The sequence below is a fragment of the Palaemon carinicauda genome, chromosome 30 (assembly GCF_036898095.1).
Source record: "Palaemon carinicauda isolate YSFRI2023 chromosome 30, ASM3689809v2, whole genome shotgun sequence".
In the NCBI taxonomy this organism is placed as follows: Eukaryota; Metazoa; Arthropoda; class Malacostraca; order Decapoda; family Palaemonidae; genus Palaemon; species Palaemon carinicauda.
The window spans coordinates 37,583,180-37,598,903 of NC_090754.1; the positions used below are offsets into that span (position 1 = coordinate 37,583,180).

The 15,724-nt window shown below is 33.6% G+C and overlaps 1 protein-coding gene across 1 annotated transcript; it reads left to right on the plus strand.

Moving 5' to 3' along the window:
- The first annotated feature begins 2,711 nt into the window (after positions 1 to 2,711).
- LOC137623017 (pro-resilin-like) lies at positions 2,712 to 4,369 on the plus strand. The gene is made up of 3 exons (XM_068353637.1): positions 2,712 to 2,788; positions 3,441 to 3,515; positions 3,988 to 4,369. Exons 1-3 carry the CDS (start codon positions 2,777 to 2,779, stop codon positions 4,285 to 4,287), a joined length of 387 nt encoding a protein of 128 aa, XP_068209738.1. The 5' UTR covers positions 2,712 to 2,776; the 3' UTR covers positions 4,288 to 4,369.
- The last annotated feature ends 11,355 nt before the right edge of the window (positions 4,370 to 15,724 follow it).

Genomic DNA, 15,724 nt, shown 5'->3' on the forward strand with positions numbered 1-15,724 from the left:
GTAAAATTAAGTAGTAATGTCATATAGTAACAATTTGAAATATTAGATAGTTAAAACAATTTGTAATTTTAAGTGCAACGTTAAGATAGCTAAATATATAGCAAATCTAATTACATAACGGGAAAATATTTTTGTAGCCACATTGATTACCTGCAAATTCTAGTCAATGGCAGTATAGTGAAGATTGGAGTTAAGAACTATTCCACGAAATACATAATTACCTTGTCTTCGAGCATCGCTTGCATTTTGATTATAGATGCTCGAAGACTTAATGTATTATTACTGTTTGTGAGAATAAAGTACTTTTTCTGTGTATTTCTCTTCCTCTTGTTTTTTCAAGTTTTTATAGTTTATATATGAAAGATTTAATCTAATGCTGTTACTGTTCTTGAAATAGTTTATCTTAATTGTTCATTATTTCTCTTGTAGTTTATTTCCTTTCCTCACTGGACTATTTTTCCCTACTGGAGCACCTGCGCTCATAGCATTCTGCTTTTACAACTAGGCCCAAAGCTTGGATTTTAATAATAATAATGAAAATAATAATAATAATAATAATAATAATAATAATAATAATAATAATAATAATAATAATAATAATAATAAAATAACTGCCTCTGATATTGTAGTCATCGAACCATAATGGATTATTAGTGTTATAGATTTTAGACAATTTTGAAGATTAGAATTTAAATTTTGATAGCATTTAAACTTTTCTATACAGCCTTTGATATTTAGAAAAGAAAATACAGAATGTTTGAAATACAATTCTAATAATTACATGGAAGATTCATCACCATTGTTACATTTCAGGAAAATTCTTTCATAACTTCAAAAGCTTCACTTATTAAAGAAGAATTTATTGTAAAAAGAGTCAGATATTCTTTCATTACCTTCGCATTCATTCTTCACCGAAAAGAAAATTTACTACAAAAACACAAGCACGTAGTCTACCACGTCCTTTAACATTTCGAGTCACTGAAAATATGCATGAAAGCAAGAAACCACATCTCTCTCTCTCTCTCTCTCTCTCTCTCTCTCTCTCTCTCATACCTCGATTTTTCGCCTCTAGATTTCACCCCCTATTACAAGGTCATTGCTTGAATAATTCACAAAGGTCAGGGATGTTAAAGATGGGAGAAAAGGCCATAATTATCGCAGTAAGGAAAATTGAGTTATTATTTATGTCATTATAATTACATCTTCATTATCATATCTTCTGTATCTAAGGTGATTATTGCTATGGGTAGTTTACGTGACCTGTCAAAAAGGAGGGCTAAATATCTAGATAGATATACACATACAGTAACACGCATATGCACCAGGGTATGACTACTCACTCTCTCTCTCTCTCTCTCTCTCTCTCTCTCTCTCTCTCGCTACCTGCTCTTTATTTTAGGGTAGGTAATTATTATTATTATTATTATTATTATTATTATTATTATTATTATTATTACCTCCGCCAGGAGGTTATGTTTTCGGTTCGGTTTGTTTGTTTGTTTGTTTGTCTGTCTGTCTGTGGACAACGTAGAGGCCACATTTCTACACGGAATCACTTCAAACTTGGCCAAGTAGTTCCCCAATGTGTATGGAAGAACTGATTAAATTTTGGTCAAGGTCACCCCAAGGTCAAGGTCACAGGGGTCACTGGTGTCACTATGACATAAGTGGCCATATCAAGAGACAGAAATAAAGCACTGACTTTTGCATAAGCCAACAGGGAAGTCCTAGTCCAGGCGCAACCCATGGGTGATGTTCAAATTTATAAAGGTCAAAGGTCAAGGTCATATTGGTGCATTATATCAATGTCATATTAAGTATCAGTGGCAAATGAACAAAGATCACTTGAAGGTCAAAAGTCAAGCAGGTCACTTGAAGGTCAAGGTCACGTGAAGGTCAAGGTCACGTGAAGGTCAAGGTCACCTGAAGGTCAAGGTCACGTGAAGGTCAAGTACATTTGAAGATCAAGGTCACTTGAAGCCAAGGTCATGTGAAGGTCAAGGTCACGTGAAGGTCAAGGTCACTTGAAGGTCACGTGAAGGTCAAGGTCATGTGAAGGTCGAAGTCACATCAATTCATGATTCTAGGACATATGGCGCTCTAGGTCACCTTGGCGGAGGTATGTCCCTCTACGAGGACCATGTCCGCGTTCAGGACTTGCTCACTTGTTATTATTATTATTATTATTATTATTATTATTATTATTGCCGCTGACTAAGATGATCTGGTTGATAGAGTTTAAAATTAAATCAATAAAGAAAAATAGCATTTTAAGTTTAAATTTCTTAGGTAAAATAAAAATAAAAATGTAATATTCGTACTTTTATGTTTACGGTATAATTGAACTTTCTCTTAAAACTAGGCATATCTAAGCATTTTGTGCTACCAATTGCAAATAAGAAACCAAAATTTCAATAAAAAGAAAAAAAATATATAGCTGTGATAATCCGATAAAATGACTGACTTCTCTCTACCTATCTCAACACTACCCCAAGTTAACCTGCTCTATTGCAGCCAGGTCATGGCACTCTTAAGAAATGCCCGAAGTGAAGGTGTCTGTGCTAAGCTCTAGGCACCACCCGCTTTGTTTTATTTTCTTTTATTTTTGCTTTTTTTTTGAGCATGGAGGGCACGTGACCCCGCCTTTGTTATTCATCTTTTTTTCACCTGATTTCAGATGATGAAAAACATATTGGTCAGTTTATCTGGGAGATGCTGTGGTATATATATCGCAGATTTGTTGCGGGAGAGATATTCGAGTTGCATCGTCTTCATCATGAACACCAAGGTACTATTGTCTCTGTGTTAACATATATCATGGGAGCACCTTAGCTCTTCTATAAATACATATAGCTTTAGGTACCTATATAAGTGCATATATATATATATATATATATACATATATATATATATACATATATATATGTATATATATATATATATATATATGTATGTGTATATATACATACATATATATATATATATATATATATACATATATATATATATATATATATATTTATATATATATATATATATATATATTTATACATATGTATATAAATATATCTATATATATACATATATATAAATATATATATATATATATATATATATTATATATATATATATATATATATATAGTGTGTGTGTGGGGGGGGTGAATTTGATTAATAAAGCCAATAATCAAAGCACTATAAATAGATTTATATCCATATGACAATTTTGTCTCGTCCTTTAGATTTTCCATTGGCGTCTCGTAAAATGAAACTTTGAAAATTATATTGATTTGAACATTTCGTATCTTTGTACGATTTCATGAGATATCTTAAACGGTGTGACGGTGTTTGTATATGAGCAAGAGAGAGAGAGAGAGAGAGAGAGAGAGAGAGAGAGAGAATTGTAAACGAAATGGTCATATTGAATTTTTTTACTTCCAGATTTTCATTTTCGTCGGCCTTTTGGCCCTGGCCTTCGCTGACAGACGTCCTTCTTACTCCAACAACCGTCCAAGGGTAAGTTCCTGTTTATGTATCTATGTTCTTTAAAGTTTGTCATCAGATGTTAAGAGAATGTTATTAAGGTACCACTTGATCGACATATTCTGAGAAGGAAAATTATATTTTTCATAAGTCATTATAAGAAAATTCACAAGACTATTGTTTCATAATAATATTTAGTACTCAAACCCTCTTCTGTACTTATCTACAGATTATTTCTTTACTTATTTCCTGATTCTCTATGTTCAATGTCAGGATTTGTATTTGAATTGTAAACAAAACCATTTTTATAAAGAGCGAAGTTATGAGTGAAAGATACAAAGACAGATTTAATTTAAAAACAGAAAATTAAGTAAACCGTTTTTTTCTATATATATACATTTATATATATATATATATATATATATATATATATATATATTGAAATTTCTTATCGTACCCAAATGGTATTAATTAATCCACCGTTTTTCTTTACATCCAATCTCAGTTTTTCTCCGACGAATCTTTCGAATCCTTCGAGTCCGGTGAAGCCAAATACAACTTCAACTGGGCTGTCAACCACGCCCCCTCCCGCAACGACTTCGGACACCAGGAAGCCCGTGACGGCGAAGACACCCGAGGATCCTACTTCGTCCAGCTCCCTGACGGTCGCCTCCAGAAGGTATCCTACTTCGTAGATGGAGATGATGGCTACGTCGCTGACGTGACATACGAAGGAAAGGCTCGTTTTCCCGACTCCGATTCCTCCGAATCCTTCGAGTCCCGTGAAACTCGCCGTTACGGTTAGGATTCTTAGTAGACTTCGTCCACCGGAGCACAATGAATATCTTATTTTCAATTTGTAATTATCTATTTATGAACTGACTCAGATGGTCTTATTTATTACAATAAAACTTCTTTGGTAATACTTTGTATTTCTTACCTGTTGATATCTGTAATAAGATTGTATTCAAAACTATTTCATATCTTGATTATATTTCAGAGGCATCTTAATATTTCACCAACAATGCAAAGATATTTTAATATATGCCAATCAAAATAGCATCAAACTCCAAATAAAAAAAGTGACATTGGGAGATAATATTTTGGTGATCTTTCACATTATCACCAGCAGCTTTTCCTAGACTAGTTATTTACTAGTAGAATTAAAGCTATCTTTATTCTTTATCCATCTATTTTACGAGTAACAAACACAGTGCCAGTCAACACTTCGTCACAGAGATCTGTTTGCACTCTGATAGTCTGAAAATTACAAATATAATATTTTCCGCTAATTTCATACCTTTGACTCCTTGAACTTAGAATGTTTATATTTTATCTCCCCTGCCGCTTATTTTGGCTAAAATTTACTTGCACTTTCTACACACTTGTTTGATATAAAGTGTGGTTCTATCATTATTCCAAAGAGGTGATACATTTTGTTGCCAAACCAATGGCCTTTCATTGAATGACTCCCATAGCAAAAAAAAAAAAAAAAAAGAACACAAAATTGAACACAGATATTCCTGGCACCTCTCGCTCTGAGGAAGTACACCCTGTGACACCCTGTGACACCCTGTGACACACAAGCTGTTTGGTTACTACTAGCCATGCAGTATAAGGGTGTGATTAGGTACACTTCTTCTCCGAAATCTTTTTTTCACACTAAACCAGATTTAAAACAAACATTTACTCTTTCAAATGTTCTTTATGAATAATCATTTTGTTATTTTTCACACTAGACAAGTCGACATTGTGCAAAAGTTATGGATATCATTGAAATATAAAAATTCCTTTGATTTTTACACCCTAACTCACTGTTAGGGGCAAAATAAACTATTCAGTTACTTACTACCTACAATAATCAAAGCTAATGAATCAAATATACAGTTACAGAAAATATAATAAACATTTCCAGCTATTTATCAAACAAGAACACTAATTGTAATATGACTACCATCCACAAGGTATCAAAGACGAAATAGCTGAAGTAACAGAAACTAGCGCTTCTAAAATTAAATTTCTGAATTTCACAGCACCACCACAAAAGGAAAATACTGGATCTAAACTTAGTCTGAAAGGTTTTTATAATGTCTTTCATGATTGTTCATTACTTCTTTTGTAGTTTATTTCCTTTCCTCACTGGGCTATTTTTCCATGTTGGAGCCCTTGGGCTTATAGCATTCTGCTTTACCAACTAGGGTTGTAGCTTGACTTTTGATAATAATAATAATAATAATAATAATAATAATAATAATAATAATAATAATAATAACATAGCTGCCTCTGATATCGTAGTTCGGCGAACTATAATTGATTATTTTAGTGTTATAAATTTTAGACAATCTTGAAGCTTAAAATCTAAATTTTGATAACAACTCAGCGTATTCATGCAGCCTTCGATATTTGGAAAAGAAAATATAAAATGTTTGAAACATCATATTTTAATTTTGATTAATTTGCTCCATAACGGAGTATTAAACCTGTTTCTTTGCAATATAAGTAAAAACTATATGTGCTAATGCAATACAATTATTTTCTTCTAATGTAATTATCATTACTCCATATTGCTGCTACAACTTTTTCATTGGCAAAGCAATGTCTTGTATCATAGTACTTGTCCAACAGATATCGTGATATCAATTCATTTCAAAAGAGCTAATATAAAAACTTGTTTAGAAATGAAAATCTCTCTCTCTCTCTCTCTCTCTCTCTCTCTCTCTCCCTCACATGAAACCTCACTATAAATTTCTTTTTATTAAGAGTAGCTCAAGAAAGGATAAAAGGATAAACTTAATTTTTAATGAAATATTGAAATATCTTCATTGGGAAGATGTTACCGAAAGATCAAATGGTTTCATCATTATCATCAGCCGTAACTACTGCAGGACAAAGGCTTCAAACATGTTCTTCTACTATTGTCTGTTCATGGTCTTTCTATGCCAGTCAATATCCGCTGATTTTCTTAGCTCATCAATGCATCGGCTTCAAGTGGTTTACATGGCAATAAGTAGTCGAGCTATACATAATTTTTCATGAATGAGAAAATGTAATTTTAATCGGAAATTCTCCGTAAGAATATACTGTTCTCAGCCATATTTTAGTAGAATACAGGCGACCGTAATTTTACCCTACTTTGTTATTATCCTTTACGGGTTGGTGACCGTAATATCAATCGTTTACGTTTCTACATCCGGTTTTAAAACGGTAAATGTCTGACAACATTTATTCCAGGATTATTTACGTTTTTTTACGGCCAATTTTTAACAGTTTAGATTACCGCATAATAAGTATATTTGGGTATTTTGATGGAATCCATCTTACTACCTAATGAAGATATGGTAAAATGCGTGTACAAAATCACACACACATACGAACAAACACTAGTGAAAACTTTAACCTCTTTCCCACTTCATTGGCTGAGGCAAAAATATGAGCTGACGTCTGAATCCAGACGGCCTGGAACTGGAACTTGCCATTTTGGGGTGGAAGTGAAAATCCCTCCTGGAAAACTACATTGCCATGACATCACGGGGCAATTACCATTCGTGAATGCCCACGCCCTCTCCTCTGGGCATCCGGGCGTTATGCCCAAGATGGTAAATAGGATAATTGCAGTGGAATAACGCCGTGATGAAATATTCACTCGATTTGGCATGACTGCTGTCGGCTGGGGAGTCGTGTTCGCGTGTCAGTATTGTAAATTTTTCTGGAGCAAGATATAAAGGGAGCAGATATTTTGGATTTTATTTTCTCTCTCTCTCTCTCTCTCTCTCTCTCTCTCTCTCTCTCTCTCTCTCTCTCTCGTGTAATTACTTTGTATTTATCTTTTCTCGTTGTATTTGATACACACACATACTCAATACTCATACGCACATACACACACACACACACACACACACACATATATATATATATATATATATATTATATATATATATATATATACATATATATAATGTATATATATATATATATATACATATATATATATGTGTGTGTGTGTGTGTGTATGCCCTGTTAAAAATTTGCCGTAAAAAAGGTAAAAATCCTGGAATGAATGTTGCCAGGCATTTACCTTTTTGAAAAACGAATATGTTGGAGTATAGGAGTACTATTACCGTAATCCAACCCGTAAAAGATAATAACAAATTATGGTTAAATTACGGGTGGCTGTAATTTACTGAAATATGGCTGAGGACAGTTTGTTTTTACGGAGAATTTTCGAGAAAATCCTAGTTTTTTTTGTGTTTATATATATATATATATATATATATGTGTGTGTGTGTGTGTGTGTGTGTGTATACATATATATAAATTTATATATATAAAATATATATTATAGAGAGAGAGAGAGAGAGAGAGAGAGAGAGAGAGAGAGAGAGAGAGAACAAAATTTTCGTAACTTGCAATTTTTATTTTTATTTTTTGATTCAGGAAAATCAAATACAATTTATATTTCGAAATCAATGAAATCAAAACTACTTTGTATATGGTTAATCGAAGCTATTTCAACCAGACTTGCCTTAGAGGTTAAATATTTCAAGAGGAATTACAAAATAGCTTGTTGGCCTTCTCACACACCATTATAGGTTCTATTCCAAATACCGATAATTGATCTTTTAAGACTAGTCTTGACCGAATGCAGACAATTACGCAGTTTAAAAGTGATTATACGCTTTCAGGTGGGATTGATGCGAATTAATTTTCAGGTAACCTTGTATGAAAGTAATCTGTTTTATATATGTATATATATATATATATATATACATATATATATATATATATATATATATTATATATATAATTATGTAAATATAAATATATATTTTTATATATATGCATATATATATATATATATATATATTTATATATATACATATATATACATATATATATATGTATATATATAGATAGATAAAAAAGATATAGATATTTGTGTATGCATATATGTATATATATATATATATATATATATATACATATATATATATACATATATATATATATATATATATACTTTTGTCTCATTGAAGAGACAAGGTTCATAAACCAATACATTGAAAATGGTATCCTCAAAAATGCCTGAAACAAATATTTAAAACCTACGCGGGTCTGGCCACCGGGAGGGTCAAGATCATGACCTCAGAAATATTTAGAGGCAATAAAACAAACTCGCTGGAAATACCTATTGGTGCATGAAATCAAAAGGTCACATTAAATCAAAATTTATAATTTTAAAGATTTAATATCAAGATAGTTTAAGCTTACATTTATATATGTTACAATCATGCTTCACCGATAGTGCATGGCATTTGGACATCAAAACTTCAGTAACGATGTTCATATGATGTATGGTACATAAATGATATGAAGAGAGAGAGAGAGAGAGAGAGAGAGAGAGAGAGAGAGAGAGAGAGAATTCTAGGCCAATGATTGCTTAAATCTTGTATATAAGTTGATAGGAACATAAAAGAAATGTGAATTGACATACGAACGTTATTTTTCAGAGAGAGAGAGAGAGAGAGAGAGAGAGAGAGAGAGAGAGAGAGAGAGAATTCCAGGCTAATGATTGCTTAGATCTTGTATATAATTGATAGAACCGTAAAAGAAAAATGAATTGGCATGCGAACATTATCTTTCAGGGAATTACACACATCAGGTTTTTGCAGGGATCAATTTAAGCCCCAAGTCACGACCTGGCAATCGGATTTGCTTTCCAAAGTAGCTTATTATTGTTATCATTTGGGCGTTGTGCTTTATCAGAGGCAGGCAGGCAGAGAGCTTTGGACGCCTCCTACTACTACTTGGTAAGGTAACTATAATCTTTTTTATTCTTATTACTTTTTTGATAGATTTTTTGTTTTTCTATATTACCATTACTAATCTCTCTTGCTTGATGTTATACTCGGGCATACTACTCTATCTAATCTCTCTTCCTCTTGTTTTGTTAAAGTTTTTACAGTTTATATAGGAAATATTTATTTCAATGTTGTTACTGTTCTTAAAATATTTTATTTTTCCTTCTTTCCTTTCCTCACCAGGCTATTTTCCCTGATTGGTCCCCTGGGCTTATAGCATCCTGCTTTTCCAACTAGGGTTGTAGTTTAGCGAGTAATACAAATAATAATAATAGTTTTGCTCTAAGAGTGTTCTTAACGTAAATACTTGAGCTGTTACGGGCACCTGGACGTGGTAAATTCCAGCTCTTTTGGGAGGATACTCCAAAATCAAACCCTTGTTCTCTATATTTGGGTAGTGCCATAGCTGCTGCACCATGGTCTTCCACTATATTGGGTTAGAGTTCTCTTGTTTGAGGGAAAACTCAGGCACGAACTTCTATCTGTTTCTTTATTTCACTGCGCTATTTTTCTTGTTGGAGACATTGAGCTTATAACATACTTCTTTTCCAACTGGATAATAATAATAATAATAATAATAATAATAATAATAATAATAATAATAATAATAATAATAATAATAATAATAATAATAATAATAATAATAATTTTCTTTGATGACCAAAGAAAAATATAAATGATCAAAAGTGTGGAACTTTTCAATGAGTCGTCATATTTGACAAACAGCTAACCCTTGGTCTCTCGATTATCTTGCTTCTAATGTTACATGGTTACAAAATTTGCAACAATATCTTGTTACAGACTACGGATATCTCTTTAGAAGAATGATATCTTATATAACTGGTGTATTGTCACTTGGTTGTCAATTTCAAATCCTCTGCTACTTCAGTACTTTAGTAAAACTCTTCAAAAATGCTCACTGTGTTCATATAAATTCTGAAACTTTTATCCCATTTATAAGCTGTTAAGGTTTTCAAAGTTTTAACTTAAATTTATATTAATAAAATTCAAAAATTTGTAAAAACTTAGAAGTACGCCATGACGAAGACCAATTTCTTGGCGTGATTTTTATCAAATATTCCAGATTAATTTCCTTTGATAAGTAATGAAATTTGAATAGCTGGTGCTATTCAAATGGTAATGTTTATTCTGTACAATAGCATCAATTTTTTATCGAATTTACTATGAAAATGTATTGCACTAAATTTTGAGATAACAAACACAACCATTATTATTATTATTATTATTATTATTATTATTATTATTATTATTATTATTATTATTATTATTATTATTATTGTTGTTGTTGTTGTTGTTGTAGTTGCTGTTGTTGTTGTAGTTGTTGTTGTTGTCATCCATCTTTGCCGTTCAGTACAGTGAATTAAAATTTCAGATTTATATTCAATAATATGGTATGAAAATCCTTTGCGATCCCCATACGTCTCTTAAAAGCATAAATAAAACAAAAACCCTCAATTTTGTATAAATGTTCATCAAGGACACACACAAAAAGAATGAAAGGGTGAGAGCGAACCAGTGGCATGGGACTTCAAGGCAAAGACAAAATTACAGTATTTTTACTTATCAAGTCGAATGTGACAATAACTAACATTACACGGCTTATAAGATTCAATTTGACCACCAAGTCTACTTTCGGGCTACTCTCTCTCTCTCTCTCTCTCTCTCTCTCTCTCTCTCTCTCTCTCTCTCTGCAGTTATACCTAAAAGACTGAGTACGCTTGTGATGAAATTAAATTTGACATGAACCATCAGGGTCTATTGAGATGAGACCCTTTGTATATCAATTTGCGTTTTTGATTGGCTAATTCGTACTTGGAACTATATGTTAAAAAGTGAATAAAAGAGAAGAATAGAGAAGAAAGAAATAGAAATCAAACGATTGCAATAAAATAGATTAATCTCCTCATTCATTTCATGATCGTGAAAAGCATAAAAAGTAACCAATACGAAAAGAAAAATTTCCCTGACAGGACCGAAACAAATTTTATTTTCATCATATTTTTTTTAATACTTTTGTTTTTAGTAAAAGACTCCAAATTTCCTTTCCAAGTAATTTATAAACTATTACGTAAGTATCTAATAATGTATGTAAAGTTGCACGCTCCCTTTTAATAAGTCCTTGTATGATATGATGAAGAAATTGGTATTTAAATATTAATCTTTTCTTTTCATTAAGAAGTGTCGATTTACATAGTTTTGGAGTTGTTTTTTGCTTTTTGATAGAAAACAAATATGTTTTTTATATGAGAAGTTTATAGGACACCGGACACAGAGTCAGATTTTTTTAATTGGAGACTGTTTTAACATAAACATTTTTAAAATAATTTAATTTCTTCGATTTATATAAAAAAAAAAAACGATGTCCAAGAAGATCATTAGATAGTATTTCCTTTTCTAAAGTTAAGTATATATATAAAATAAAAGAAAGCAATTTTGTTTGTATCTCCAAGGTACCTGTTAGTAATTAATGAAAACCACTCCTTGAAATTCTTACAAGGGAACAAACACTTGGAATCCTCAATGAATTATTGGAATGCGAATAGACAGCGTAGAAGTCCCAAATACAAGCAATTGCCTCCTCCTTATCACAAGTCCCAAATACAAGCAATTGCCTCCTCCTTATCACAAGTCCCAAATACAAGCAATTGCCTCCTCCTTATCACAAGTCCCCAATACAAGCAATTGCCTCCTCCTTATCACAAGTACCAAATACAAGCAATTGCCTCCTCCTTATCACAAGTCCCAAATACAAGCAATTGCCTCCTCCTTATCACAAGTACCAAATACAAGCAATTGCCTCCACCTCCTTTTCACAAGTACCATATACAAGCAATTTCCTGCACCTCCTTATCACATGTACCAAATACAAGTAATTGTCTTCACCTCCTTTTCAAAAGTACCATATACAAGCAATTTCCTGCACCTCCTTATCACATGTACCAAATACAAGCAATTGTCTCCACCTCCTTTTCACAAGTACCATATACAAGCAATTTCCTGCACCTCCTTATCACATGTACCAAATACAAGCAATTGTCTCCACCTCCTTTTCACAAGTACCATATACAAGCAATTTCCTGCACCTCCTTATCACATGTACCAAATACAAGTAATTGTCTCCACCTCCTTTTCACAAGTACCATATACAAGCAATTGTCTCCACCTCCTTTTCACAAGTACCATATACAAGCAATTTCCTGCACCTCCTTATCACATGTACCAAATACAAGTAATTGTCTCCACCTCCTTTTCACAAGTACCATATACAAGCAATTTCCTGCACCTCCTTATCACATGTACCAAATACAAGCAATTGCCTCCACCTCCTTTTCACAAGTACCATATACAAGAAATTTCCTGCACCTCCTTATCACATGTACCAAATACAAGCAATTGTCTCCACCTCCTTTTCACAAGTACCATATACAAGCAATTGTCTCCACCTCCTTTTCACAAGTACCATATACAAGCAATTATCTCCACCTCCTTATCACATGTACCAAATACAAGTAATTGTCTCCACCTCCTTTTCACAAGTACCATATAAAAGCAATTTCCTGCACCTCCTTATCACATGTACCAAATACAAGCAATTGTCTCCACCTCCTTTTCACAAGTACCATATACAAGCAATTTCCTGCACCTCCTTATCACATGTACCAAATACAAGCAATTGTCTCCACCTCCTTTTCACAAGTACCACATACAAGCAATTTCCTGCACCTCCTTATCACATGTACCAAATACAAGTAATTGTCTCCACCTCCTTTTCACAAGTACCATATACAAGCAATTGTCTCCACCTCCTTTTCACAAGTACCATATACAAGCAATTTCCTGCACCTCCTTATCACATGTACCAAATACAAGTAATTGTCTCCACCTCCTTTTCACAAGTACCATATACAAGCAATTTCCTGCACCTCCTTATCACATTTACCAAATACAAGCAATTGTCTCCACCTCCTTTTCACAAGTACCATATACAAGCAATTTCCTGCACCTCCTTATCACATGTACCAAATACAAGCAATTGTCTCCACCTCCTTTTCACAAGTACCATATACAAGCAATTTCCTGCACCTCCTTATCACATGTACCAAATACAAGTAATTGTCTCCACCTCCTTTTCACAAGTACCATATACAAGCAATTGTCTCCACCTCCTTTTCACAAGTACCATATACAAGCAATTTCCTGCACCTCCTTATCACATGTACCAAATACAAGTAATTGTCTCCACCTCCTTTTCACAAGTACCATATACAAGCAATTTCCTGCACCTCCTTATCACATGTACCAAATACAAGCAATTGCCTCCACCTCCTTTTCACAAGTACCATATACAAGCAATTGTCTCCACCTCCTTTTCACAAGTACCATATACAAGCAATTTCCTGCACCTCCTTATCACATGTACCAAATACAAGTAATTGTCTCCACCTCCTTTTCACAAGTACCATATACAAGCAATTTCCTGCACCTCCTTATCACATGTACCAAATACAAGTAATTGTCTCCACCTCCTTTTCACAAGTACCATATACAAGCAATTTCCTGCACCTCCTTATCACATGTACCAAATACAAGCAATTGTCTCCACCTCCTTTTCACAAGTACCATATACAAGCAATTTCCTGCACCTCCTTATCACATGTACCAAATACAAGTAATTGTCTCCACCTCCTTTTCACAAGTACCATATACAAGCAATTGTCTCCACCTCCTTTTCACAAGTACCATATACAAGCAATTTCCTGCACCTCCTTATCACATGTACCAAATACAAGCAATTGTCTCCACCTCCTTTTCACAAGTACCATATACAAGCAATTTCCTGCACCTCCTTATCACATGTACCAAATACAAGTAATTGTCTCCACCTCCTTTTCACAAGTACCATATACAAGCAATTGTCTCCACCTCCTTTTCACAAGTACCATATACAAGCAATTTCCTGCACCTCCTTATCACATGTACCAAATACAAGTAATTGTCTCCACCTCCTTTTCACAAGTACCATATACAAGCAATTTCCTGCACCTCCTTATCACATGTACCAAATACAAGCAATTGCCTCCACCTCCTTTTCACAAGTACCATATACAAGCAATTTCCTGCACCTCCTTATCACATGTACCAAATACAAGCAATTGTCTCCACCTCCTTTTCACAAGTACCATATACAAGCAATTGTCTCCACCTCCTTTTCACAAGTACCATATACAAGCAATTATCTCCACCTCCTTATCACATGTACCAAATACAAGTAATTGTCTCCACCTCCTTTTCACAAGTACCACATACAAGCAATTTCCTGCACCTCCTTATCACATGTACCAAATACAAGCAATTGTCTCCACCTCCTTTTCACAAGTACCATATACAAGCAATTTCCTGCACCTCCTTATCACATGTACCAAATACAAGCAATTGTCTCCACCTCCTTTTCACAAGTACCATATACAAGCAATTTCCTGCACCTCCTTATCACATGTACCAAATACAAGTAATTGTCTCCACCTCCTTTTCACAAGTACCATATACAAGCAATTGTCTCCACCTCCTTTTCACAAGTACCATATACAAGCAATTTCCTGCACCTCCTTATCACATGTACCAAATACAAGTAATTGTCTCCACCTCCTTTTCACAAGTACCATATACAAGCAATTTCCTGCACCTCCTTATCACATGTACCAAATACAAGCAATTGCCTCCACCTCCTTTTCACAAGTACCATATACAAGCAATTTCCTGCACCTCCTTATCACATGTACCAAATACAAGCAATTGTCTCCACCTCCTTTTCACAAGTACCATATACAAGCAATTGTCTCCACCTCCTTTTCACAAGTACCATATACAAGCAATTATCTCCACCTCCTTATCACATGTACCAAATACAAGTAATTGTCTCCACCTCCTTTTCACAAGTACCATATACAAGCAATTTCCTGCACCTCCTTATCACATGTACCAAATACAAGCAATTGTCTCCACCTCCTTTTCACAAGTACCATATACAAGCAATTTCCTGCACCTCCTTATCACATGTACCAAATACAAGCAATTGTCTCCACCTCCTTTTCACAAGTACCATATACAAGCAATTTCCTGCACCTCCTTATCACATGTACCAAATACAAGTAATTGTCTCCACCTCCTTTTCACAAGTACCATATACAAGCAATTGTCTCCACCTCCTTTTCACAAGTACCATATACAAGCAATTTCCTGCACCTCCTTATCACATGTACCAAATACAAGTAATTGTCTCCACCTCCTTTTCACAAGTACAATATACAAGCAATTTCCTGCACCTCCTTATCACATGTACCAAATACAAGCAATTGCCTCCAC